The 24,246-nt window shown below is 42.0% G+C and overlaps 3 protein-coding genes across 7 annotated transcripts; 2 read left to right on the top strand and 1 right to left on the bottom strand.

Annotated features, from left to right (window-relative positions):
• On the top strand, nt 1–19,380 carry triobpb (TRIO and F-actin binding protein b). Of its 2 annotated transcripts, XM_046072839.1 has the most exons (15): nt 1–2,191; nt 2,433–2,550; nt 3,050–3,121; nt 7,135–7,191; nt 7,640–7,708; nt 8,260–8,349; nt 8,624–8,733; nt 10,682–11,123; nt 12,084–12,315; nt 13,455–13,554; nt 14,702–14,861; nt 15,265–15,360; nt 17,612–17,698; nt 18,055–18,257; nt 18,379–19,380. In XM_046072839.1, exons 1-14 carry the CDS (start codon nt 459–461, stop codon nt 18,214–18,216), a joined length of 3,528 nt encoding a protein of 1,175 aa, XP_045928795.1. In that variant the 5' UTR covers nt 1–458; the 3' UTR covers nt 18,217–18,257; nt 18,379–19,380. The 2 variants fall into 2 exon arrangements, with proteins under 2 accessions (XP_045928795.1, XP_045928802.1); XM_046072846.1 differs by lacking the exons at nt 1–2,191; nt 2,433–2,550; nt 3,050–3,121 and adding an exon at nt 3,985–4,389.
• A 1,167-nt stretch (nt 19,381–20,547) lies between these two features.
• On the top strand, nt 20,548–22,017 carry ndufa6 (NADH:ubiquinone oxidoreductase subunit A6). Its single transcript, XM_046072917.1, has 3 exons — nt 20,548–20,736; nt 21,424–21,539; nt 21,793–22,017. Exons 1-3 carry the CDS (start codon nt 20,598–20,600, stop codon nt 21,922–21,924), a joined length of 387 nt encoding a protein of 128 aa, XP_045928873.1. The 5' UTR covers nt 20,548–20,597; the 3' UTR covers nt 21,925–22,017.
• A 974-nt stretch (nt 22,018–22,991) lies between these two features.
• LOC123985435 (essential MCU regulator, mitochondrial-like) lies at nt 22,992–24,010 on the bottom strand. 4 transcript variants are annotated; one of them, XR_006828662.1, is made up of 3 exons: nt 23,793–24,009; nt 23,314–23,573; nt 22,992–23,207 (listed from the first exon to the last, which is right to left on the bottom strand). XR_006828662.1 is itself a non-coding variant. In XM_046072954.1 (3 exons), exons 1-2 carry the CDS (start codon nt 23,946–23,948, stop codon nt 23,436–23,438), a joined length of 294 nt encoding a protein of 97 aa, XP_045928910.1. In that variant the 5' UTR covers nt 23,949–24,010; the 3' UTR covers nt 22,992–23,207; nt 23,433–23,435. The 4 variants fall into 4 exon arrangements, 3 of the variants coding, with proteins under 3 accessions (XP_045928910.1, XP_045928900.1, XP_045928885.1); XM_046072954.1 differs by having other exon boundaries at nt 23,433–23,573; nt 23,793–24,010; XM_046072944.1 differs by having other exon boundaries at nt 23,391–23,573.
• Nucleotides 24,011–24,246: the final 236 nt, after the last annotated feature.

Raw genomic sequence — 24,246 nt, 5'->3', positions numbered from 1 at the left:
ATTTTGAGAGAGGACATCCCATCTTCAGCAGCAGAACCATAGAGCCCAAAGACACCGTCCCCTTTAGAAACCCTAATCTTGGCGTGGCCTCTGAAAGGCAGATACTGGAGGCTCTAAATGAGGACCCACCAGTGGAAATCCCACCTCCTGACCCCTATGAAGTTGCCATTGAGGTTGAGGCACAAGTCGGCCCCCGCTCTCCGAGTCCTACTCCTTTTAAAATAGCGGAATCGCTGGCGTCAACTGGACGAAAAGGTTTCAGCAGTTCATATGGCCGGGGAAACCCTTCTCACGTCCCTTCCCATCAGCAGTCAGGACGTTTTGATTCCTCAAGGCAAGGCAAGACTCTGCAATCTCGCTCTTCTTCTCCCTCCCATGGAAACTTACCCTTCAGACGCAGCGAGTCAACTGCTTCCCTTAGCAAGCATAACTTTGATGGTGGAGGGTGGTCTCGAGGGATGGAGCCAGAATCCAGAAACTCCTTGCAAAGCACACAGGGGCGACGTGTTGAGTCAGGAACTCTGCCAAGAAACTTTAAATCGTTATCCAGTTCCCAGCCCAGAACCATGTCTGATTTTAGGAGTGCCTTGAGGAAAACAGAAGTAAGTGGGTCTTTGAGTGGTCGCGGTCGTGACAGCAGAAGCTCATCTCCCACAAGGAGGGACTATAATCCTCCAGGCCAAATGTCTCTTCGCAAAACTGAAATCTCCAGCAGTTCATCTAATCTACGTTTTCTGGACAGTCGTAATTTGTCTCCGCCTAGGAGAACTTCTACTAGTCTGCGTGACAGTCACAGTTGCTCACCGCCAAGGAGAAACTACAGCTCGTCTAGCCAATCCCTCCTTCGTAAATCTGAATCAATTATGTCTCTAAGTGGACATAGTCACCATGGACGCTGTGGCTCCCCCATAAGAGAAGGCTACGATATTGAAAGCCAGGCTCTGCTACGAAACCCAACAGCTAGGAATGGAGTAAAAGACCAAGAATATGAAAGCCCAACTGCGTCTCCATCCAGACGAGGTTATGACACAAGTAAATCTGTGCTCCGTAAGACTGAATCCAGCCTTGTCATTGACAGCCGTTCTCTTGGAAGGAGAGGCTATGAAACCCCTACACAGTATCAACTTAGGAAAACAGACACCAGTGGATCATTACATAGCCATAGTCATGAAAGTCGTAACTCCTCTCCTTCCAGGAAAAGCTATGAAGCTCCTTCTCAGTCTCTGCTCCGCAAGTCTGAAATAAACAGTTCTGTTAGAAGTCCTGATAGCCACAGTTTGTTGCCGTCAAGGAAAAGCTATGATTATTCTGAACAGCGGTCACCGCGGAAAACAGAAACAAGCAGCTGCCTTTACAACAAGAATCACATCAGCCGTAACTCTTCTCCCTCTAGAAAAGGCAACAGTGACCAGCCAGGCTGTTCAATCCTCAGAAATGCTACTAATGGAGATTCCAGCCATCCCTTTCAGAGAAAAAACACTTACCACAACTCAAAATCGGATTCCAGTCGCTCACAATACTCCTACAGGGAATCTACTCATTCCCCCCGCAGCTCCTCATTATCCCGTGCTGCTTCACCCTCTAGACACACCGCACATGGCAGCAGAACTGCTTTTGTCACTTTAGAAACACCCAGGACCCCCAGCAGCAATAGATCTGATGTTGGTAGACATGTTCATGAGGATCGCTGCCCCTCCCCTAATGACCACAACTCGAAATCTGACTCCAGTCGCTCACCATTCTCCTACCGGGAACCATCTCAACCCCTCCGCAACTCCTCATTATCTCGTTCTTCTTCACCTTCTAGACAGACCACAAATGGCAGCAAAACAGCTTTTGTCACCTTGGAAACACCCAGGAGCCCCGGCAGCATCAGATCTGGGGCTGGTAGATATGTTCATGAGGATCGCTGCCCCTCCGTTAATGACAAGAGGCCCTCCCAACGTGCACGGAGCCCTTCTCCTTCACCTCAGATTCAGTTGCGGAGGCACACCTCATCCCAGAGTTCCATGGAGTCTTTAGAGTCGGGACAACTGTCGGTGGGGTCCACAGGGCGGAACAAGGAGGAGTATGCCATGATGGCCGACGTGCCAAAGGTCAAAATGATCCATCAGAGAGAAGGGCCGGGCCACATGGGGCGGCCCCAGAACCAGCAGCCCTCTCGGAGACAGGAGCTCTTTAAACCAGCCAGGTCAGACTCACATTGAACCACACAGAATGGAAGAGTAGTTGTCAAAAATTTTTAAACCCCATGCACAAAAGTCAACATTACATTGTGAAATAGGCCAATTACATGTATTTTCATGGTTTTTAATGGTGTTGATCACAAACCCTTTTATGGTAAATGTAGATAGCTTTGCTTCTTCCACATCATCAGATTGGATACATTTGACCAAATCAGACACACTGATAACCCATTCACACTGTTTCAGCCACTCCCTGAGTAAGCATCCCTCCAGAGAGTGGGAAGATACAGGGGACACTGAGAGAGACTTGCACTATGGAGGCGGCGGGTATCTATCTCGAGCTCACTCCTCCAACTCATTGCAGGTAGGCTGCCTAGGTTGAGGAAGACTTTTATTTATTTATATATTAAGAGTTTTTTTTAACTTAATTTCTGGATTTTAGCTTTCAAACTGGTTCTATTAGAGTAGCCTTGATAAAACTAAACATCACTGGGAGAATATCACATTTAGCAAAACTGGTAATACTTTGCAAAAGACCCTTATTGGATGTTTGAGATCTCAAAGCATCAAGAGACAGGACTGGGAGCAGAGAGAGTGGCAACAGTATAGAAGTTGCTGGGAATTGAGCATTAAAACCCTACAGTGGCATGTGCACTGCATTAAGCACCTTTTCCCCCTGCACATTATTAATCCATTGCAGTGGAATTGCGTCTTGCGCTCTGTGGTTTTCACCTGCATAATATGTTAACACTTGATGTGACTTGAATGATTTGAAAACGTCTGGATGTGAAACTCTGGAGGTTTCTATGTTTGCCCAGTCACACCAGTGGTTATATTCATAACTACAAGCTGTTCCTTTCCAGAGGTCTGGCAGTCCCACAGCGGATGACGGCAGTTCATGGAAAGGTAACCAGCACAGATCCGAACAAATGCAGGTATGTGATAGAGCCTGTCCGTTTACAGCGAATGTGTGTTCTCTTATATGTATGCAGAAACAACCTCTCTCCCACTGTGTCATGTGGAGGGTGACGTTACAGTTGATTTTTCTGTCATCACTAATATTTGTAATGAACATAATGCACTTGCAGCACACATGGTTCAATGCAGGTTTATTGCAGTTGAGTCTATTTAAATATATGGTATCTTTAGGTTACATATTTACTAGACATGCTTGCAAATTCACTCTGATACCGTCTATAATTGTAAAGTTTTTATACATGTGGCACCCTAACCTAGTGGCATATCTATATCAGTATGGTCAAACTCTTTTTAAATGATCTTTTTAAGGGCTGGTTGTCATGTGTCTATAGACTTCACCTAACACCCTACAGGCATTTCATAAGACTGACTGAGCTTTGTCAATTGTGGTCTGCTGGGGCATGTGTTGAAATTCCTGAACTGAAACCAATAGCTACCAAGAGAGGCTTTTGCAGGGGGTGGAGTGCCACTTTGTTTGCAAGCCCTAAAGATTTCCGATCAAGATTGTTCTGTATGTTAGAAAAGATGGGGTTTATCAAACTTTTCCATGTCAAGGATCCCCAAGATTTTAGAGAAGTGTGGTCCCGAAGAGAGGGAGGGAGTGAGACCTCAGATTGAACAGTCGTTTTTATCCGTTTTCTTCTAATGATAACCTGTTGTTGGTGCAATTAATCGTGACCCCATGTTTGCTGGGGACCCAACTGGATCCCCCGCAGTCCCTGGAGGTCCGGTTCAGGACACCCGTTTCAGTGCCAGCACCGTGTGGTTAGGAAGGGCTGGTTTATTTTCTCAAACGATCTTCGCGGATCCGCCCAGGAAGTGGTTGAGAGAGAGAGAGAGAGGGAGCGAGCAAAGACAGTCAGAAGTGTGTCGTGAGCTACCCTCAAGTTGTCGGAAAGTTGTGAAATTATTAGGCTACTTTTAAACACCAACAGCGAGTCAACGTTTAGTTTTAGGACGAATGTACTCTCCCCTTAAGACTGGATAAAGGAAATCTGCCATGGACGGTGGCGCCTCGCTTGATTAGGTTAACATGGGTATGAATGGCGGGGGTTTATCAACTTTCGCATAAAGCCAGTGTCCTGCGAGATAGTAAGGTTTTTGCGCGATAGCTTTAGCTAAACAGAGAAGTGAACTTTAGCGCAAGGAGGGTTATATTTGCGAGAGGTAACGGTGCTTTTCTTTTGTCTCTATTTTACCCTCTCTGGATCCTGTTATCATGACGGTAAGTTGCACCTTGAGAGCAGTTTGTTTTTCCTGCCTGTCACTGCTTCCTGAATAGACACATTATCTAAACATATATACTTATGCAAACTCCGGCCCAGGAGCTAGCCGTCCACGTTTCTCTTTTTGGTTTAATTGTTTTGTTTTTAAGACCAGCTAATGTCTAAAGCTACTTCTTGGGCTGTTGTGATAAGCGTTTGTTTGATTCAGTGGGTGTGCACGTCACCGCCAAGTGGGCAGACGTGCCTCCAATTTACCGCCAGCTTATTATTTTTTTTTTTTGCACGCCCATGTAACGTTACCAAGCTAAGTGAAGCTTTGTAACTTATGTTTCTGTTCCTGTGACAAGCCTAAAGCGTTGCTTCTGGTCTGCAGGTGTGGTGTAGTTTCATCTGTTTGCCCTGTGTTGTTTACAGTAGCAGGAAGTGTCATTAGCCAGCAGCTTGTACTGTAGGTGTTAGTTTTTACAGCCAGCTGTGACACACGGCCCCTGTTTACACACAGACACAGCAAAGAAATCATTTTTTTGTTGTTGTTTTAAAAAAAAAAATAACCTACAGGTATTGGCTCTCTAAACCATTATAACATCATCACAACCTGTCATTAGGCATACTCCTGTTCAGTGAGGTAATCTATTTAACTAAGCAGAAACAAGTGAAGAGGAGAACCACATGCTGTTAAAGGCCCCAAGGACAAAGCTCACCAGACAGTACCCTTCAATAGTGATGGGAGACAGGTCGAGTGGATGTCATGTCAAACTGTGGCCAGTGTTTGACCCTCATCCCTCCGTCTTTCACCTTTTCGAGAAAGGTCACTGATCAGGGAGAAGCCCCCTGTCCTCCTGTGGCTGCTCCCTGCCCTTTGCTTATGGGCATGTATTGACTGATAACATTAATTTATGATGAGGTTGGACACATCCTGCCTTGCACCAGTAGTTCGCCCTCCTCTGCACACACACAGTTTGATGTAGAGGATAGAACAAGTCACCAGTGATTAATCCTCCTAATCAGTTTCATTTTATAAGATGCAGCTGTCATCAAAACAAGTTATTCCATTGTATTTTTGATGATCCAGCCATTGGTTGTGGTTTGTGTTTATATATTATAAACAATACAATAATTAAAAAGTCACAGGTATTTTAAAACTTTGCTGCATCATTAATGAATTAATGATGAAAGTGAATTCAAATGGAACATAAGACTAAAATTTAGTATTGCACCGATTTCTTCTTAACATGGTGTTGCTAACTGCTACTACTAATCCCTTTACACGGCGTATTGACAGTCACCAGACCTTAAAATGTGTTAGATTAAAGAAGATGTGTAGCATAGATGAACTGTCTTATACAGACAAAAAAACGGGTAGTGCTGTGGCTTACAAGAACACAACTGAAGCCAGGAAGGGAGTATAAATACAGAAAAGGGGAGGTTAGAGATGATAAAAGAGACAGATATTTTGTGTCATAGCACAAACAGAGAGAGTAGAACAAGTTTTTTTTGTATTGTATTTAAGTTTGTATTTTGTAGTGTGTTGCATTGTGTTTTGTTTCAACCTAAGGGTGAAAAATAGTTGTTTTTATTTGTGAAATACAGGACTCCCTTGTAAGAGAAACTGTAGACCTCCTTCCTGGTAAAATAAAGGTAAAATAAAAAAAATAAATTGATAGCAAGGGAATGAAATGAACAAAAAGTAGCTGCAATAGTGAGAAGGACAAGATGTCAAATGAGATTCCAGTGAGAGATGAGATGATGAGCGCAGAAAGAGATTTAAAGGAATGAGGAAAGTTAGCGAAAGAGAGATAAGCAAACCGAGGAATGCATGGTGGAAAAAGTTGCCTAATCTTAATCTGGGATCGCCACATCTTGAGGTACCTAGCACATGTTTTCCTCTCCCTCTCCCTGTCATCGTGTCAAAAGCGAAAATCAGGCCTGTTCCTGGAAAAATTGTGTAGAGTAACATGTTTTAATGTATCTCCTGCTACCACTCAGCCCAAAGTGTTTCATAATAACATTGTTGAGTTATAAACGGAAAAGTTCATAATGTCAAAAGTGCAAATGTCTTGAGTTTCCAGATCTTACCTCCCATCACTAAGGATGTGCTGCTCCGGTTCCTAATATGATCCGAGTTTGTCAGATATTTTGTCTCCTCATCTTTTACAGGCGTACTCGTTGTTTCCTGTCATTTTTCACACCTCAGATGCGTCTTTTTTATGCAATCGTTGCCTCTTTATGTTGTTGAAATACTGTACCAACAACATGGAGCACTGTTCAATGATCACAATATAATCAAGTGCTTGAACTGAATTAAAGCAGTAGATGATTTTGAGATTTAGTGGTACCAGTACCAACTTTACCAGTTTCCCCATACATTAGTAGAAAAGCACAACTACCGTAGAAACTGGTTTATGTCCTTTGTGGCTCTTCATGTACAATGACTGAAAAGGCCTGTGGTTGTGTGGTTGCAGCTAATTTCATGCATAGAGATATATTTAGTATGTCCCACCCTTCGATAGCTCTTGTGGTGTTCTTTGTCCTGTTACATCTAGTCATATTTTTTCTCATCTGTTCCCATTCTCTTCCTCTAGTTCTTTTTTTTTTTTCCTCTGTAAAATGCTTTGAGACTTGCTCATGATGAAGGGCTATACAAATAAATGACTTGCTGAGTTCCTTCCTTCAAGTTTTGTATTTGAAACATTTCTGTCAAAAACCGTCAGCGAACATGACACTGTATGCTCTTTCGCTCACAGCCGGACCTCCTAAACTTCAAAAAGGGATGGATGTCCAAACTGAGCGAGAGTGGAGAGGTAAGGCGCTGCAAAGCTGAATGCCGTACTCCTCTCAAAAGTCGTATCTTCCCCTCCCTGCACCAACCTCTTCCCTCCGTTCCTAATGAGAAAGGTTTTGTGTAAGCCGATAGCGGGAGATTGTCCTCGCTATTGCAGTAATAGCTTGGTGGTTTGAGGCACAACATGTGTCTCCTCTCTTTGAATGATATGCTTGAGTGAATGAACTTCTCACTTGGCACGTACTGTAGCTCTGCTGTTTTAATATGGGGCCTTCCTATGTCGTCATTGCTCTTTTAGACCAGAATTCCTCTGAAAATCATGTTGTAATGGTGCTCTGTTTGGGCTTACCGTGTCAGATATTGTCATTGTATCGTTTTGATAGTTGTCCTAATTGAACCTCAGAGTTGCTGATCTGAGTTCAGTCTTAATTGAGATTAATTAATTGAAATCTGCTGTGTTTCTTTAGTGGAAGAAGCATTGGTTTGTTTTGACTGATGCTGGACTGAAGTACTACAGAGACTCAAGTGCAGAGGAGGTACGTATTTTTAAAATTTTGTAATAATCCTAATAATGGTAAAAATAAGCTTGGATGAGCACTTAAATCATAAACAAACATATTAATAGGGATAGGGATGCACCGATCCAACTTTTTCAGTCCTGACACCTGATACCTGGGCCTTGTGTATCTACTGATGCAGAGTACCGATCCTGTACCAGCGTAAAATGAATAAACTGTATTCATCACTGTGAGGAAGAGACTGGGACTCATTATTTTATGTGTAAGGCAACATTCGGCTTGATCAAGCGTGAAGTATCTCCAAACTGCTGACACTTTGTTGTTAGCTCTCCTAGCAAAATGTTTGGGTCTACCGCTGCACTGCTGGCACATCATGTAGTACTCGTGTAATTGAAGTGAATAGATCGTCCCACTTGTCACCGATACCTGATCCAGCTGTTGGAGTCAGTATTGGGCTGATATCCGATGTCAGAATTGGATCGGTGCATCCCTATTTATTAACACCATGTTGGAGAAATGGAACCTGTTTCTGTGTAGTTTGTGAAAGTGTCCATGTGTTTTCTGTATAGAAAGATGACTTAGACGGGGAGATTGACCTAAAATCCTGTGTGAAGGTGTCTGAGTTTGATGTGGAGAAGAACTATGGGTTTCAAATACAGGCGAGTATCTCTGTTACGGGTCACTCTCTCTCATTGTTTCTCTTCAGTTTTTCATCCCTTCTTGTCCTCCTTATCAGCGTTAACCACACCCGCTCTCCATTTCTGCTGCTTTTTTCATGTCATTCGTTTTCATGACTCACATCTCCGTCACTATCTCCTCTTTCCCTGTATCTCTCTCTGTCATTTTAGTTTTCCTTTATCGTTTCCATCTCATCCCAGTTCTGTCACATCTTTGTCCCAGTAACCTATTCTCTCCTTTTTTTTTGTTCTCCAGACGCAGGAGGCCGCATTCACGCTGTCTGCCATGACAGCTGGGATCAGGCGGAATTGGATAGAGGTTTTAAAGAAGTCTATCCGGCCCAGCAGCTCCCCAGACCTCACACAGTAATTGCCAATTGAATTGTTAATATAAAAGCTTGAATATAAATATAAGTAACTTTGGGAGTGTGGGTTTTCAAAGCATCGTACAAGTTGAATATATTCTTGATATTACAAAAATATAATATAACATTTCACACTTGAGTTACAAGGCAGTCATTTGTGACCTCTCCTGCTCTCACAGTAAATGTAAGCAGTCGTGCTAGTTTATTGACAGAAAAATACACTATTATTACATTTTTATAACTAATTGATTTTAATCCCACCTCACCCAAGTCAAGGAGTTACTTGGTATTCTCAGTTCCATATTATGGTTTAATATTTTTTAATTACTCTCTGCTTCCCAGCTCACTTACTGTGTAAGTGTTTTTCTTTTTAATAGTGCAGCACAGTGTTTAGCATTATGGGGAGAGGAATGTGAAACTTTTGTGTAAAGAAGGTTTTACATCGCCACCAAAGAACTACATACACAAGTTTTAATGCAGCAGTTGCAAAAAGAAGCTAATATAGAAACAAAGTGTTATTTTTTTTTTAATACCCAAAGTAGCTCCCCTCACATTGCCCACTGAGGTATGTTGGCATTTTGAAACATTGCTTTGGCTTGTGAGGGTCATTTGTTGCTATTTTTTTAATGAACTGTAATGGCTGACTGCAACTGCCTTAAAAAAGTAGCATCTGAGGAGATTTTATGTGAAGAACCTTTTAACCCTTATATCATTTAAAGCCTGGGTGCCTCAGTTTTGCAGATCAGCCTTGTCTAAATGCAGTCAGATAAGAGGCCGTGTAACTCACATGCAGCGGTAACTTTGCCCCTGAAGAGTTTTAGTCGCTGTATACTTTGGCTGTTGCAGATGAATCAAAGTTTCATTAATTGCTCGGTGCTCAGTTCAGGTTCTATTTTCTTAATGACTCACTGCCAGCTGTGCCTTGAGCGTTCATTTTGAGCCTTTGTGTATGCTGTTGATTTAGTTGTTTTATCAACCTTTGAGGAATTTGTGATTGAGGTCATCAAATAGGAGATGAAGAAATCACACCTTGATTTATTAACAGGGATCACAGGCAGTATGGAATTTGATTTTAGTAATTTCCTGCATACATGTTTTTCGTGGCATTTGGAAGCAGGCATTCCGCCTAGCCGAAATGTTTACCACTGTGTGAGAGTGCGGGGGCCAGAGCGAGCTGGTTGTTGTTGAAAGCAAGGCAAGAAGCATGGAATGCGACTGAATGATGCACAGTCCGACACAGAGCTGCCTCTTTGCCTGCAATATCTTTGAAGTGCACATATATACATGGCATCACAAAAAACCAAAAAGTAAGCTTGTCTGAACTAGTGGTCGATAGATATGGGTTTCTTAATGGCCAATGCTGATATTTAGAGAGCAGGGGGGCCGATCGTCGATGTGTAATGCCGATATCAAAACAAAGAAAAGTATAATGCATAATTCCATACAATGGAATACATGGTTATCTAATTAGTAACCTGTTGTTTGAGATGGAATTTTTTATTATTATTAATGATGAAAAACACATGGGGTTTCAGAACGTGACGTGTTTAAGGAGAGTGGGGTGCACTGTGTCAAAAGTGACGTCATTCAATTGCATTATTCTCTATAATATAACAATATAAATTTAACACTAGCCAGTAATGCTTTTAGATTAGATCTGCTGTCATTTGGGAGAAACGTTTTAAAATTTAGAAATGACAAATGGTGACTGAGGACATTAAGGGCTCAAAATGAACTTTTTCACCACCTTCCCAAAATTCACAAGGGGGAATGCTAACATCGTTCCACAGCAGCTCACTTACGAGGCTGCCTGCAGAAAATTCCAGTGTCCGTGTTGTCCAATTTTTTGCGTAGGATTGTGGATTGAACCCACTGTGGTTTGGTGTTGATTGATTTGTTTATTTTGATAGCCTTGATTTATAATTATTTGCCTCTGATCTTCTCTTTAGATTACCTGACAGCAGCAGTGACAAGGAAAACTCCCATTCTCGCTTTCCACTGTCTTCCCGTCGCCCGTCATCACGCCTTGGCGACCATCAGTCAGCAGTTCCGACCTCTGCCCCTCCTGCCCAGCGTAGGTTTGACTATGTTGAGCTGTCCCCTGTTCCTGCCTCCCCCGGCCCTCTCCCAGCCAGTCAGAGAGAAGCAGGGGAGGGTCAGGGGAGGGAGCACAGCCAATGGCAGGAGGAGAGGAACACAAGCAGCCAGTGGGAGGCTGTCTTGTCCAGGAAGGGCACTGGCGTGGGATCGAACCAAAGGCTATGCCCAGAGGAAGAAATTGAGAAAAAGTGGGCTGAGTTTGAGCGCATGCCGTTAAAGGAGATGAGCTCCTTACCGCCAATGGGATCACGGTCTTCCAGCCAGTCAGCCAATGAGGCGCTGCAGAGGGAGGTAGTGCGTGGAGATGATTTTCCAATTTGCAAATTAAATAAAGTGCAAATTAACTCTTCATCTGTCCGGATGAAGTAAACATTTCCTGTTTCTGCCTGTTAACACGAACGCTGTCAACAGACAAGTCACTATTTTGCTTTTCTTTTCCATTCTTCAGCAGTATTTTCCGGCTAAAATGTGCAGTGGAAGATCAATGACTAGCCTTAAAAAATGCAGATGGTGATATGGGAAATATTGCTGAAGCTCCTGTCTTTTCTGTCTCTGTGTGCAGTGATGTGCTTCTTTGGTTTGAACCTGTTTGCAGCCTCTTGACACTAAGTCTACACATGATGCGGAGACTGCTGCACCACAAGCCCGGGCGAACGCTGATATTTCATCAAACGGTTAATTTATTTTATAAAGAAGAGCTGAATTAAATTCATGCTTAAGAGAAACCTATGTGCATTTTATTCTTGAATTACATTTTTAACAATGTAATGAAATTCGTATGCTTCCTTTGTGTTTAAGCTTCTTCTTTAGCTTGAATCTAATCAGGCTTTGAAAGGTCAGCAGCGATTGGGGTTGAAGTACAAATAATTTGAACTTTGAGCTCCAACAACCATGAAATCAGAGGGGAGCACACTGCCCAAGGTAGCAGTGGAGCTAACGTTGGTATCGTTGGTCTTTCCATTAGGGAAACAGTGGCTGAAGCTGGTGCACAGTGGTCCTGCCAGTGATCATGTGTTAGCAGTGGGACAATTTGGCTAAAATATTAATTTAGTTTAGTACAAATTATCCCTATTATCCAAAAGCATCCTGTTTCTTCACATCCTAATCTGTATTGCAGCTCATGTCTTTCACTGCCAACACCAGTGTTAGTGACATGTAATGTAAACACGCTAATCACATGTTAAATCAATAGGCTGTCCCGCACCCGCAGCCTCTCAGTGGGCTTTACCTCCGTCTTTATTTTTTTCTCAGGTGGCGTCACTGAGGCAGCAGCTGGCGCAACTACAGGGAGGAGGGGGAGGGGGAGGAGGCGTGAAAGGTGGCTGTGGCCCTGAGGCCCCCTGCGGCCGCAGCCTGGCAGCCATGGAACGTGCACATCGACAGGCCCTGGAGGAGCTGCAGCGGCAGCACGAGCGCCAGCTCAAGGGGCTAGAGTCTGAGAAGGACAGGCTGCTGCTGGAGGAGACCCAGGACACCGCACGAGGTCAGCAGAGTGGGCGCGGTAGAGAAGAAAATCAAGACCAAAAGAATTACAATTTTCTTGTCACTACTGAGATAGGCAAAAATGTTACAGTACTAAATGTGATTTTAACTGAGCCATTAAATTGAGAGGGTCATATGATGAAGTAGAACTGGGTTGGGAAAAAGGTCTCTGCTCCGCCTTGAAGCCTTGAGATACCACCGCTGAGAACTCTGGAGTGGTTCATGTCTGGTGTGAACACCATTAAGACCAATAACAGGAAGCTACCAATTTATGTAATTTTTGGGAAAAAAAAAAGTTGGTGTTGGTGACTGCTGAACTAGTAGCGCTTTTGCTACCAAATTAGCAGTAGCAGGGGACAAACCTGGACTCACAACGAAGTGATATACCTCCTGAATATTTGGGCTGAAGAGGACATTTCTAAATTACTAGAGAAGGGGCAGAAAAAAACAGAGGTATTATAAATATTCAGCGATAAAATGGATTCCAGCGAACAGTTGAGCACTGTCATGTGAAAGTTATAGTACATCAAAGTACTGTGTATTTATAGTAGATATTTCAAGCGGTTTTTATTTTACCCTATGGTATGACTGATAATTGAACGCTATTTCCACACATGGCTTTTGTTTACAATTACTTGTTTTAAGTTTTTTGCCTTTTGTGAACGCAAACCAGACCAGTTGGAAAATTTCATCAATGTATAATACTCCCATTGGTTTGATTCAGGAATCCTCTGTAAGAAGCTGGAGTCAGAGAATTGGTGGTGATAAATTTAATAGTTGGCAATTAAACAATTAATCATTAAAGCTGTAAATGGGTTGTGATCATTGTCTTGGATTATTTTTGTCAAATTGTAAGAAAAAGCATCTCCAGCAGAGTTTTTATACTCCTCTGTAGCGCCATCACTCCACTTCCATATTAGGACGTTTAATGCCTGTGGATTATAGAAATGTAATTTTTATCGAAGAATATACATATATGTTGATTCTGCTAATTGAAATTGAATGTTATATCTAAGCATTCTGTATAAATGCTTTGTATTCATCCTGAAAATTTTTCTGATGGTGGTTTTCTCACTTGATCTTGATTTCTTTTAGGAATTCATGTAGAGCTTGTGTCATGCTTGTATGTTTGTGTTTCAGTAATGGAGGCTTTGAAGAAGAAACACAAAGAGGAACTGGAGAGAGTCAGAAGGCTGAGCAGTGGGGCGCTAGATCTACAGACTTTACGAGCCCACCAACAGTAAGTAACTCCAAATCTGTTTGTGCCAGTGTGGTAGTGATGGACACATTTGCACCCGGTAGGGGGGACACAGGAAACATGCAAGCAACACAATCAACCATTCGTAATGTGTTAGCATGACAGAATCCATAACATTACTGACACCAGCTGCAACCTTCTTTTTAGAAAAAAATAACATTTTTTAAAAAACATGTTGATTAAGTGACAATCTAAACCACTAAAAATACATAGTTTGTATGCATGCAGTAATACAAGCATATTAAGGCGTACGTAAGCTGCTTAAACTCTTCCAGGTTGTGCAAGCACCCCTGTCTTGTGTAAGCCTTTAGTCCGCATCGCCTTGAAAATGAATTCTTGATTGTAGCCTGGCCCTCAGTCTCAGCCAGTGCAGACCAACATTGGTCATTTGTGTGAATAGCCCTCTTGTGCTTTTCCAGTGTGAGCGAGTTGGCCACAAAAAGGGTTTTCTGTGAAATAAAAAGGTTGAATTTGTAGACTCCACAACAATCCAGGATTCCTTGTCTCAGCAAGGCCAATACCGCAGCGACCCCTGGGTCCTGTCAGGCACTTAAGGAATGTAGAAGAAGTTGGTCATGGATTAGTTTTCCTTTGTAAACTTCACAAGGCCTTTGACACAACGCTGTCTCAGTGGCTGCTACTGGAACCTGTATTTTAGGGCTTATCTATGTTGCCTATTCTGCGTTTTTTCTCTAATTGCATGCCCTTTTTTTGTGGCTGTTGGTCATGAGCAGTAAAGATGTTTTAAAACCACAGTAGGAAATACTTGCCTCATGAAAATGGAAAAAAACCTCGCTCATAGTTTTTCACAGTATGTTGCTGTTATTAAATGTAGTCAGTGCTACATTATAATAATAATACATTACTTTACTTCAGATGTCTTCACTAAATGCGGGGTAGAATAAAGGAGCTACCACTTAATAGGAAGACTTCTTAAAAGAGATTTCTATTATTGCTTCCTTCCACATTTTTTTCTGCTCATACACATAATGTCAAGAACATTCTGTCTATACTTTGAGCTTGCAGCGTTGCCGTTGTTTTTTTCTTACTTACTGGTATGCAGTTCCCACATGAAAACAGGTTTCTGTTTTGTTTTTTTTTCCTGTGTGTTGTCTATCCATTTCTGCAGAACAGAAAGTCAGGCCTTGCAGAGAGAGCTGGCTGGACTGTCTGAGCACTACTCTCAGAAGTGTCTGGAGCTGAACCGAGCCGAGCAGAGCAACGCTGAGAGGGAGAGGGAGATCAGCCGCAAGGAGAGAGAAATGGAGCAGCTGAGGAAAGAGAACCAGGCGAGTTATCAGCAGGTTCTAAATATGTACTCATACGTCTTTCATGTCTAACTAACTCCTTGAAGTTGCTCTGGTAGGGGAAATTATGAAACATAGCATGACATCTTTGTGGACTGTGTAGTTTTAAAAGTTGTATTTTAGAGGGTTTTGAGATGCACATACTCAGATTTAGGACCCTCACTGATACAGTGTATACAATAAGGGACAGGTGAGAGGTGGCATACAGCATCTATAACTTTCTGCCCAAGTCCAAGAAAGGTTACCGGCATGCTGCAGGTTCTTTATTGGTACAGTAAATAACGAAGTATGTAGTCTGGCTATGTAAGACTAGTGATCCACTGTATGCAAATGTGTGCCAACCAACGGTCATCTTTCAATAAAGGGAAAACATTTGTCTCTGCAGGACTTAAAGGCCCGTTTGAAGGAGGAGATCAGTCGTATGCGATCTGCAGATCAGGGGTCAGAGGACAACAAAGACGGGACGCCCTGTGAACTCCAGGTAACGGCTCTTATACTGTATACTTGAAAGTAGATGAGATGATCTGACCTGGCCGAGTCAGACTTTATTAAAGTCTGACCTGCTGATTCGAAATTCCTTTGACGCCTACACTTATCTAGCTCAGTTTCTCTCTACAATGTATGTCTGTTCTGTTGACACAGCAGTAAAGGTTTATAAAGACACCCAAAAAACACAACTGGCGTTTTTGGATTTTTTCACCAGCGATTCTGTTTTCACAGCAGCAGGTGAGCCTCGTGTGAAGGAGGATTGTTGTTAATGACGTTGCTTAGCAAAACGATTGAGACCTCTGCGGTACAGACAGACATTGGCACTGGTGTGTTCACTGTTGCTATACCTGCTCTGTGCTTGTAAAATATCCACCTTGGCCGCGACTTCTAATGTAATACCACATCTCTCTCATTCTATTTCTCTGCAAAGTGCAAAAATGGGTCGCCAAATATTTAGTTATAATGTAGTCTGTTACTGTCTGTGCCGCTGTGCGCATGACGTGATCCATCGCCGCAGCATGTATATAAATTTGACAGAATCTGATATATGCCACTGATTCCAGTCACCGGCCGATCGATCGGTGCATCTCTACTTGAAAGCCAAAGTGGATGACGGAGGTCTGTGTCTTGCAGCTTTTTAAACTGGTTCCTTCTGACAGTCACACTTATCAGATGTGCACAGGTGTGAAAATATCACCCGCTGCATTAAATGTCTCCGGAAAAAAGCTGAAAAAATTTAAACAAAGTTTTCAAAAAGGTGTTTTATTGCAACAAAAGTCAACAATAACCATAAGTGGATTAATCTGACTCCTGCTACTGTTAGATCATTTCAGTTTTGCTGTACATTTACTGGCACTTTATTAGGTACACCTTGCTGGTACCAGGTTGGACCCCCTTTTGCCTTTAGAACTGCCTTAGCCATCAGAAGATGGGTACACTGTGAGATGGACATGGTCAGGAACAATACTCAGGCAGGCTGTCATGTGAAAATGATGCTTAATTGGTACTAAAGGGCCCAAAGTGTGCCAAGAAAATATCCCCCACACCATTTCACCACCACCAACAGACTGAACCGTTGACACGAGGCAGGATGGATCTATGCTTTCATGTTGTTTACGCCAAATTCTGTCTACCATCTGAATGTTGCAGCTGAAATCGAGACTCATCAGACCAGGCAACGTTTTTCCAATCTTCCATTGTCTAATTTTGGTGAATTATAGCCTCAGTTTCCTGTTCTTAGCTGACAGGAGTGGTACCTGGTGTGGTCTTCTGCTGCTGTAGCCCATCTGCTTCAAGGTTAGACATGTTGTGCGTTCAGAGATGGTATTCTGCATACCTTGGTTGTAACGAGTGGTTATTTGAGTTACTGTTGCCTTTCTGTCATCAAGGCATTTTCGTCCACACAACTGCTGCTCACTGGATATTTTCTCTTTTTCAGAGCATTCTCTGTAAACCCTAGAGATGGTTGTGCGTGAAAATCCCAGTAGATCAGCAGTTTCTGAAATACTCAGACCAGCCCGTCTGGCACCAATAACCATGCCACATTCAAAGTCACTTATTATGATGCTCAGTTTGAACTTCAGCAAGTTGTCTTGACCACATCGACATGCCTAAATACATTGAGTTTCTGCAATGTGATTGGTTGATTAGCTATTTATATTTAACAAGAAACTGAACAGGTGTACATAATAAAGTGGCCAGTGAGTGTATATGTCTAATGCGGATAATTGAAAATTGTTGTGTTGTTACTGGATTGAGATTACTCTGTGATTGCACAGAGGAACCTGTGTGTAGCTCATCTGCATTTCATTTTCATTGGTGCTAAAAACATGCTGATCTAAACAATAGATGTATTTTTGATGTAAGTATGTGCATCAGTCTCAGAAATAGCCACCCTGCTGTCCAAGCAAATGATACTGACATGTCACTCAGACTCTGAGAGTCATTACAAAGCAAAACTGAAAAAACAAAAATGTAGCAGCTCATTTATGGTCTTTCTGGTTACCAAACTGCTGTTGTAGTTTTCAGAATACAAAGGGAATGGCATGATAAACAGTAATTGGGTAAAAGTTATGTACTATAAAAATGACAGACAACGCCCACTGTGTTTATCATAAATCAGTGTGATAATTATATGGATTTAGGGTAGTAAAAAAGAAAAAATATATATATTATTTTTTTTCTTTCTTTCTTTTGGCAGCAAATGACAACCACACTGTGTTGTTTTGTTGTTTTTCTCCCAGGTTCTTCTCAGGGTGAAAGAAAATGAGATAGAGTACTTACACAAGGAGATCAGCTGCCTAAGGAATGAACTGCAGTTTCTTAGCACGGTACTGTGTGTGTGTGTGTTTGTGTCTGTCTGTCTGTCTGTCTGTCTGTCTGTGTTGGTCTTTTGTTAACTGCCTTTTATTGAGAATTGTCAACAGAGCCACACAGAAACACAACCTTAAATAAAAAAGACCCCAGATACATATAGTTGGTGTCGTGGTCAAAAACAACCCAGGTGGTCCTCCTTGTGCACTTAGCATCCTCATCCTATTATTTCTATCAAGTACATGAATATGACTTTGATTTTGTATTATACTGTACCTTCATAGTGTCACACATAGATGGCCCAAGAGCTAGCTGATGTAGTAGATGATTAGTAGCAGATTGAGGAAAGTGTGTACCGCTCTTTCCTCCGCAGGAGAAACGGCTGGCCTGTGAGCGATATACAGAGATGCACGAGGAGCTGAGTGTGATGAAGGGCCGGAGCGAACGAGAGATCCAGAGTCTAAAGGAGCACTTGAGGCTGGCCATGGCTGCTCTGCAGGAGGGGCAGAAGCTGGGTAACAGCCTGGACCACTGAGAGTCTGCTGTTGGTACTGATGCTCTGGCAGACAGTGACAGGTATGGACTGATGTAGAATAGGCAAAGTCACACTAATGCAGCCAACGATTGACTGTCTCTGGAGATTTCTAGAGTTTGATTCATTCTTTCTGTGTGTGTTTTTTGTGTGTTTGTGTTGCAGGTGAGCCTGCACCATGGTGACTGAATCAAAGAGGTATGCAGAAAAGCAGAGGAGATGGTTGTTGTACAGTTCCGGCTGTGTGGGGACCACGATAGTGCCTTAGTTTTCAATCATTCTGCCAATGAGCAGTATAGAGTAGCTATTAGCTGGTTTCATTACACTGGGCCACACATGATATATAAAACTGCACTTTTCATTTTTTATTATATAGCTTTTGTCTGCTTTTAGTACAAGCATGTATGAGTGCCCATTTGGTCTGAAAACTGGAATATCTGTTGAGTGACTTATTTTTTTTTATCAGGTATTGTAGATAAAGAGTTCATACTGTATCAGCTTTTTTTTGGATAATCTTCTCATTGCCTCTGTGTCTTCTGCCTGAGACAGCAGGGGTCTAGACCGTTACATAAGAGCTACTGTCATCTCTGTTTTTTTTAAATGTTGTACAGCTTTTGAGTCATGTTTACTCTGTGAAAATGGCACACGTTTCTTTAGAAATGGGAGCTTATCATTTGCTGTAATAAATTTTGTTTTTACCTGGAAAACAAGTGTGCTTCTGTAGTATTGTGTTTGTGAATATGAAATTCTGAAAAACTATATTGGGATTTATACATGACAAGACAGCAAAGGTTCCTTATTTCTGATAGGATGGATTGGAAATTGATCTGTTTTTGTATAGAAGCAAATTCAGGCTCAATTTTCTTGCGGGGATGCTTATAAAAGCTGTTTGATGAATGTTGTCCCACGTCTTTGTCTTTAGTTTTCAACTCCAAACTTCCACTCACCCCTGATCATTATCGGCATTTATGTGCTGCCACCACCACAACAAATGACAGGTGTTGCATCGATGAGCCAATTTTTTTTATTGACAGTATGAATTGTGATAAAATGACTTAACTACCTGCCTTTTGAAAATATTTTCATATTTAATGTACTGTAGATGCTGTATCATCTTTGTAAATTATACACACTTTTTTGCAATCAATAAAATAAGTTCAACAGAAACACTTCTGTATAATTCATTTAATTTCAATGTTGCTATACACCTACAGTATATCTCTAGAACAGAAGAACACACATTCATTCAGTCTCCACAAATACAGTAACACTCTATTCAAAGATTATGCATTGCAGTTTGAGAAATTCAGGAAAAACTATGATGAAATGTAATGCAATATCCCTGAAATACATAACACTCAGAAAATGTTTTTCAGACTTGATGTAAGACGTTAAGGGGCTGTGCACTGTGGTGATGTAACAAAAAAACATTTAAATGTATTTCTAACATTTAGTCCACCTCATTTACACTTTTGAATGAACAAAAACATTGTAAACACGTGAAAGTATAATACAGACTAGTATTAGTCTACAGCATTGATTACTTTGGCGCAAAATGTCTCTAAATCATTGTCAACAACAATGAAATGTATTAAGTTTCCTGAAGTAGTACTTATTTTAAGGGAAATCCTGTACTGAAGGCAGGCACGCAAGTGTATGTGTGTTGTAATTCAGTTTCCTATTAAGATTATTCTTTGATTAGTAGTTCTTTTAAGTAAATAATAAAATTGTAGAGCACTTTTTAACAACAAGTTACAAAGTGCTTTAACAAGTGTAAAGACAATAAAACACAAAAACAAATACATGATCAATGCAAGAAAACACTTAAGAGACTAAAATACACGTTTAAAGTAAATATAAAATAGAGTAAATAAGATCTGGAAAGGCTCTCCTATAAAATAATTTTTTAAGAAGGGACTTCAAAGAGTTCACTGACTCAGTCGACCTGTTTTCCTTGGGCAGGCTGTTCCTGAGCCTCGGGGCCCTGACTGCAAACCTCTGCCCGGGAATCTCAAGGAAGGTGCCGGTGTGTATGAGACTAAAAGGCCAGAAATATAACAGGGAGAGAGGGGGAAAAGTAGCGTTGGGACAGTTTGTGTCTGGCTGATGTTCTCTTCATAGTGTTAGAATAATACAAATATATATATGGGGAAAATAGAAACAACATTGCACTTTGTATGACTGATGTGTGATGTCTGTTTTGAGTGCACAACACGCCACCAACTTGCACATAACGTGCTGCAGTTTACAGTTATTATTGTACTTATTTTAAGGGACTGTCGGTGACCGTCTTGAACCCGCCGTTCGTCCAGGGGGCGCCACAGTGTTTGTCAACGTGATACCATCGAGTAAGTAAAACCGGAAGCGCTGTAACGGCAGCAGAGATGGCGTCCACAGCGGCGACTCGAGCTGCAGCTGGTGCTGCTAAAGTTGTTAAACCGATTTTTAGCCGGGACCTGGACGAAGCTAAGCGCAGGGTCCGGGAACTGTACCGAGCGTGGTACCGAGAGGTCCCTAACACAGGTATGTCGGGCCGCTGTGGCTGTTAAAAGGTGTATAAAAAGCAGCGCCAGCGTCAAGGTCGTGTGTATGTGGAGCCTCGTAGCCGCTAGCAAACAGTAACATAAACACCCCGGCATTTGGTAGAAACGTTGATATTTTCATTTAAGCTGATTAAATAATGATAAAACCATGAACCACAATCCTTCACACCTTGCAAAACTTTTGACTTCTTCCAGTATTTTTCAGCTCCGAAGAAATATCGAGTGTAACACCTGCATTTGCATGAAGACTTACTGTTATTGACATTTGCCTGTGAGTGTTGGAAAACACCATATTGATACTGGATTTAGATGAACAACACTCCTCCATGCTAATCAGCTGCTCTGTGGGCTCGTACTTTAAGATTAAAATCACACATTGAGTGAACTCCTGTTAACTATGATTGTTGAAATGTGTTCCCCCGGTATGAAATCCCATGTACAGACCAAACCCAACAGTGATTAATGAATAATCATTATTTCAGTGGGGGAGAAATGAAGTGTGCCCTGCTGGTTTTGGTCTTTTTGTGAAAGTAATATGTAAAATAACACCAGTTTTAACCTTCAGCATAAAAAATAATTAAATAATGTTTAAAAATTAGTTCCTAGATGAAGTGGATCTGAGGGGGAAATCAGAGTGACTTTTTAGTTTTTGTCTGTTTCTCTACAGTGTCATTGTTTCAGCTGGACATCACAACCCGTCAGGGAAGGGACAAAGTGAGGGAGATGTTCGACAGAAACAAGCATGTCACTGACCCCCGTGTGATTGACATGTTGGTCATTAAGGTAAATACAGCCTTTCACTGATCGATGAACTGCATTAACCATAATGTTTTTAATTTACTGATTGAAGCAACTAGTAATTTGGCCCTTGGAGACTGCTTTTTAGGCTGGTCCATGGGCAGCCTCATACCTCATCTCAGTGTTGGTGGATCCAAAATCCCATCACAGTTGAATGAATGAAGATGGTATGCTGTTATTTAGAGCAACAGTGTGCTGTGTGTTGAATCATTTTCTCTTTCTGTTATTTAATCCCCAGGGGAAAATGGAACTGGAGGAAACGATTCACGTCTGGAAGCAGAAGACCCACGTAATGCGCTATTTCTACGAGACTGAGGAACCTCGTCCCACTGACTTCCTGTCCAAATTCTACCGGGGTCATGACCCATGAACTGTGTAGCTGTCTGCTAACCTCTGACCCCTCTTTGCTTGTGTCCAGTGTGACGGATGCCCCCCTTTATTGTAAATACATACTTAACACTCACATGCCTACGGCTGTGCTTTTTTATTCAGAATCAAAGTTTTTTTTTGGGGGGGGGTTATCTTAAAGGGACAGTTCAACCAAAAACACGCTAAAACTTAATCCACGGACAATATTGTCAACAGGTGGACATACTTAAATAGAAAAAAGCTCATATTGAACAACACATTTTGGTTAATGGGAGTAGCAGTGTCCTTAATAAAAGAGATTTCTGTGGACGTCTCCAAACTAAACCTTTTTGAATTGATAGACAGCACACTTGTTAAGAAGAAGAATGCAATTTATTGAGGTTTGAGTGAAATGTCCCTTTATGATGATGTTGAAGAAATACTGGTGTGGGTGTATTATGAACTTGGAAATCCTGTACTGAAGGCAGGCACGCAAGTGTATGTGTGTTGTAATTCAGTTTCCTATTAAGATTATTCTTTGATTAGTAGTTCTTTTAAGTAAATAATAAAATTGTAGAGCACTTTTTAACAAGTTACAAAGTGCTTTAACAAGTGTAAAGACAATAAAACACAAAAACAAATACATGATCAATGCAAGAAAACACTTAAGAGACTAAAATACACGTTTAAAGTAAATATAAAATAGAGTAAATAAGATCTGGAAAGGCTCTCCTATAAAATAATTTTTTAAGAAGGGACTTCAAAGAGTTCACTGACTCAGTCGACCTGTTTTCCTTGGGCAGGCTGTTCCTGAGCCTCGGGGCCCTGACTGCAAACCTCTGCCCGGGAATCTCAAGGAAGGTGCCGGTGTGTATGAGACTAAAAGGCCAGGAATATAACAGGGAGAGAGGGGGAAAAAGTAGCGTTGGGACTGTGTCCTTAACTGGGCTGATGTTCTCTTCATAGTGTTAGAATAATACAAATATATATATGGGGAAAATAGAAACAACATTGCACTTTGTATGACTGATGTGTGATGTCTGTTTTGAGTGCACAACACGCCACCAACTTGCACATAACGTGCTGCAGTTTACAGTTATTATTCTCTTTATTAAGACTTCAGTAGTGCATGCAAATAAGAGTATATGATATGATCGGCCTGAGACACCCATATCTCATTATCGATAACAGCGAAACCCCTGGATCCAGTGCAGGCAGAGGCGAAACACACAGCAGGGGGAACACCATGGAGACATTTATGTGCTCATAAGGCTCGTCCCAGTGGTAGTGACAAAACAAGATGACCTGTGGAGGAAATAGAAAGTGAATGTTACCGTGAGTGCTGATGAATTAAAAATAAATAAATGAAGACGATATCGGCAACCATACTAATTTGATAATGTTGACTTTCCTGCATGAAGAGCCCCCTTTTGGTTACTGAATGTCCCCTGAGTTTGTGCGTGTCCCACAATTCACAGTGAAGCTTACAATCCATGCCAGCGATACCTGATAACCAGGAAGCCTACAGACCCCTCAGTCGTCGTCGTCATCGTCCTCGGGGACGAAGATGTCGTGCTCCTCCAGCAGCGCCGCAAAGTTCTTGCTGATCAGAGTCCCGACATACAAGAAGGGCACCAGGACCAGAGCGATCCGGATTAGGCCGAAGGGGGTCTGCTCCCAAAGTGTCACACATAACCACCATAGAAACAACTACGTTAGGTCATGTAAAGCAGTTTCTCCACTTCTGCTTTACACACGAGAAAGACTGCAGCTGTGTATATTAAAGTCAGCGACTTACAAACCTGCTCTTGACCCTATTCCCTCAGGGGGGAGCTGCTCCGAGTCTCTCCTGTCTCTCATTTCATAACCGAGCTTCAAATCAGCACTCACCTTCTTGGGTTTGGGCGGAATGGCACCGGACGAGGTGCACACAGCTGTCCGGCACGGTGTCACGGTCCTCCCCGGCCCGCTGGAGGGGGTCAGCAGGGAGGAGCGGGCGTTTGTGAGGGCCGACAGCCAGGCCAGGCGAGCGAGGGCCAACGCCATGTTGACAGCGTTTGAGAACGGCAGCAATGCGGATTTTTTTTATTTTTTTTGCTGCAACAGCGCCACCCTGCGCTCCTGTAACACCACACCGCCCTCTTTTTCTAATAAGAATTATTGACAGGTGTTGCCTTCAGTGAATACAAAACTCGAGACAGTGGGGAAAAAAAAAGGTTGAAATAAACGACACGTGATACATGATGCAGTAAGACTTGACTGTCATACTTTCTCTTGAGATATGTGAAGTTGCAGTTTACATTTAAATATCATAACCTTTAGCAGCCACGCCTTCTGAGAGAGA

This window comes from Micropterus dolomieu, linkage group LG02 (assembly GCF_021292245.1).
Source record: "Micropterus dolomieu isolate WLL.071019.BEF.003 ecotype Adirondacks linkage group LG02, ASM2129224v1, whole genome shotgun sequence".
Lineage (NCBI taxonomy): Eukaryota > Metazoa > Chordata > Actinopteri > Centrarchiformes > Centrarchidae > Micropterus > Micropterus dolomieu.
Note: the sequence above shows the minus strand (reverse complement) of the source record. Positions and strands in the feature narration are given on the sequence as shown.

Coding starts and splice junctions, on each gene's coding strand:
- triobpb (XM_046072839.1), top strand. CDS start 459: ATGGAGCCAGAATCCAGAAACTCCTTGCAAAGCACACAGGGGCGACGT. Junction 14,862..15,264: donor AGCTGAGGAAAGAGAACCAG/GCGAGTTATCAG, acceptor TTGTCTCTGCAG/GACTTAAAGGCCCGTTTGAA. Junction 15,361..17,611: donor GGACGCCCTGTGAACTCCAG/GTAACGGCTCTT, acceptor TTTTTCTCCCAG/GTTCTTCTCAGGGTGAAAGA.
- LOC123985435 (XM_046072954.1), bottom strand. CDS start 23,948: ATGGCGTTGGCCCTCGCTCGCCTGGCCTGGCTGTCGGCCCTCACAAAC. Junction 23,574..23,792: donor TTCCGCCCAAACCCAAGAAG/GTGAGTGCTGAT, acceptor CTTTGGGAGCAG/ACCCCCTTCGGCCTAATCCG.
- ndufa6 (XM_046072917.1), top strand. CDS start 20,598: ATGGCGTCCACAGCGGCGACTCGAGCTGCAGCTGGTGCTGCTAAAGTT. Junction 20,737..21,423: donor CCGAGAGGTCCCTAACACAG/GTATGTCGGGCC, acceptor GTTTCTCTACAG/TGTCATTGTTTCAGCTGGAC. Junction 21,540..21,792: donor TTGACATGTTGGTCATTAAG/GTAAATACAGCC, acceptor TTTAATCCCCAG/GGGAAAATGGAACTGGAGGA.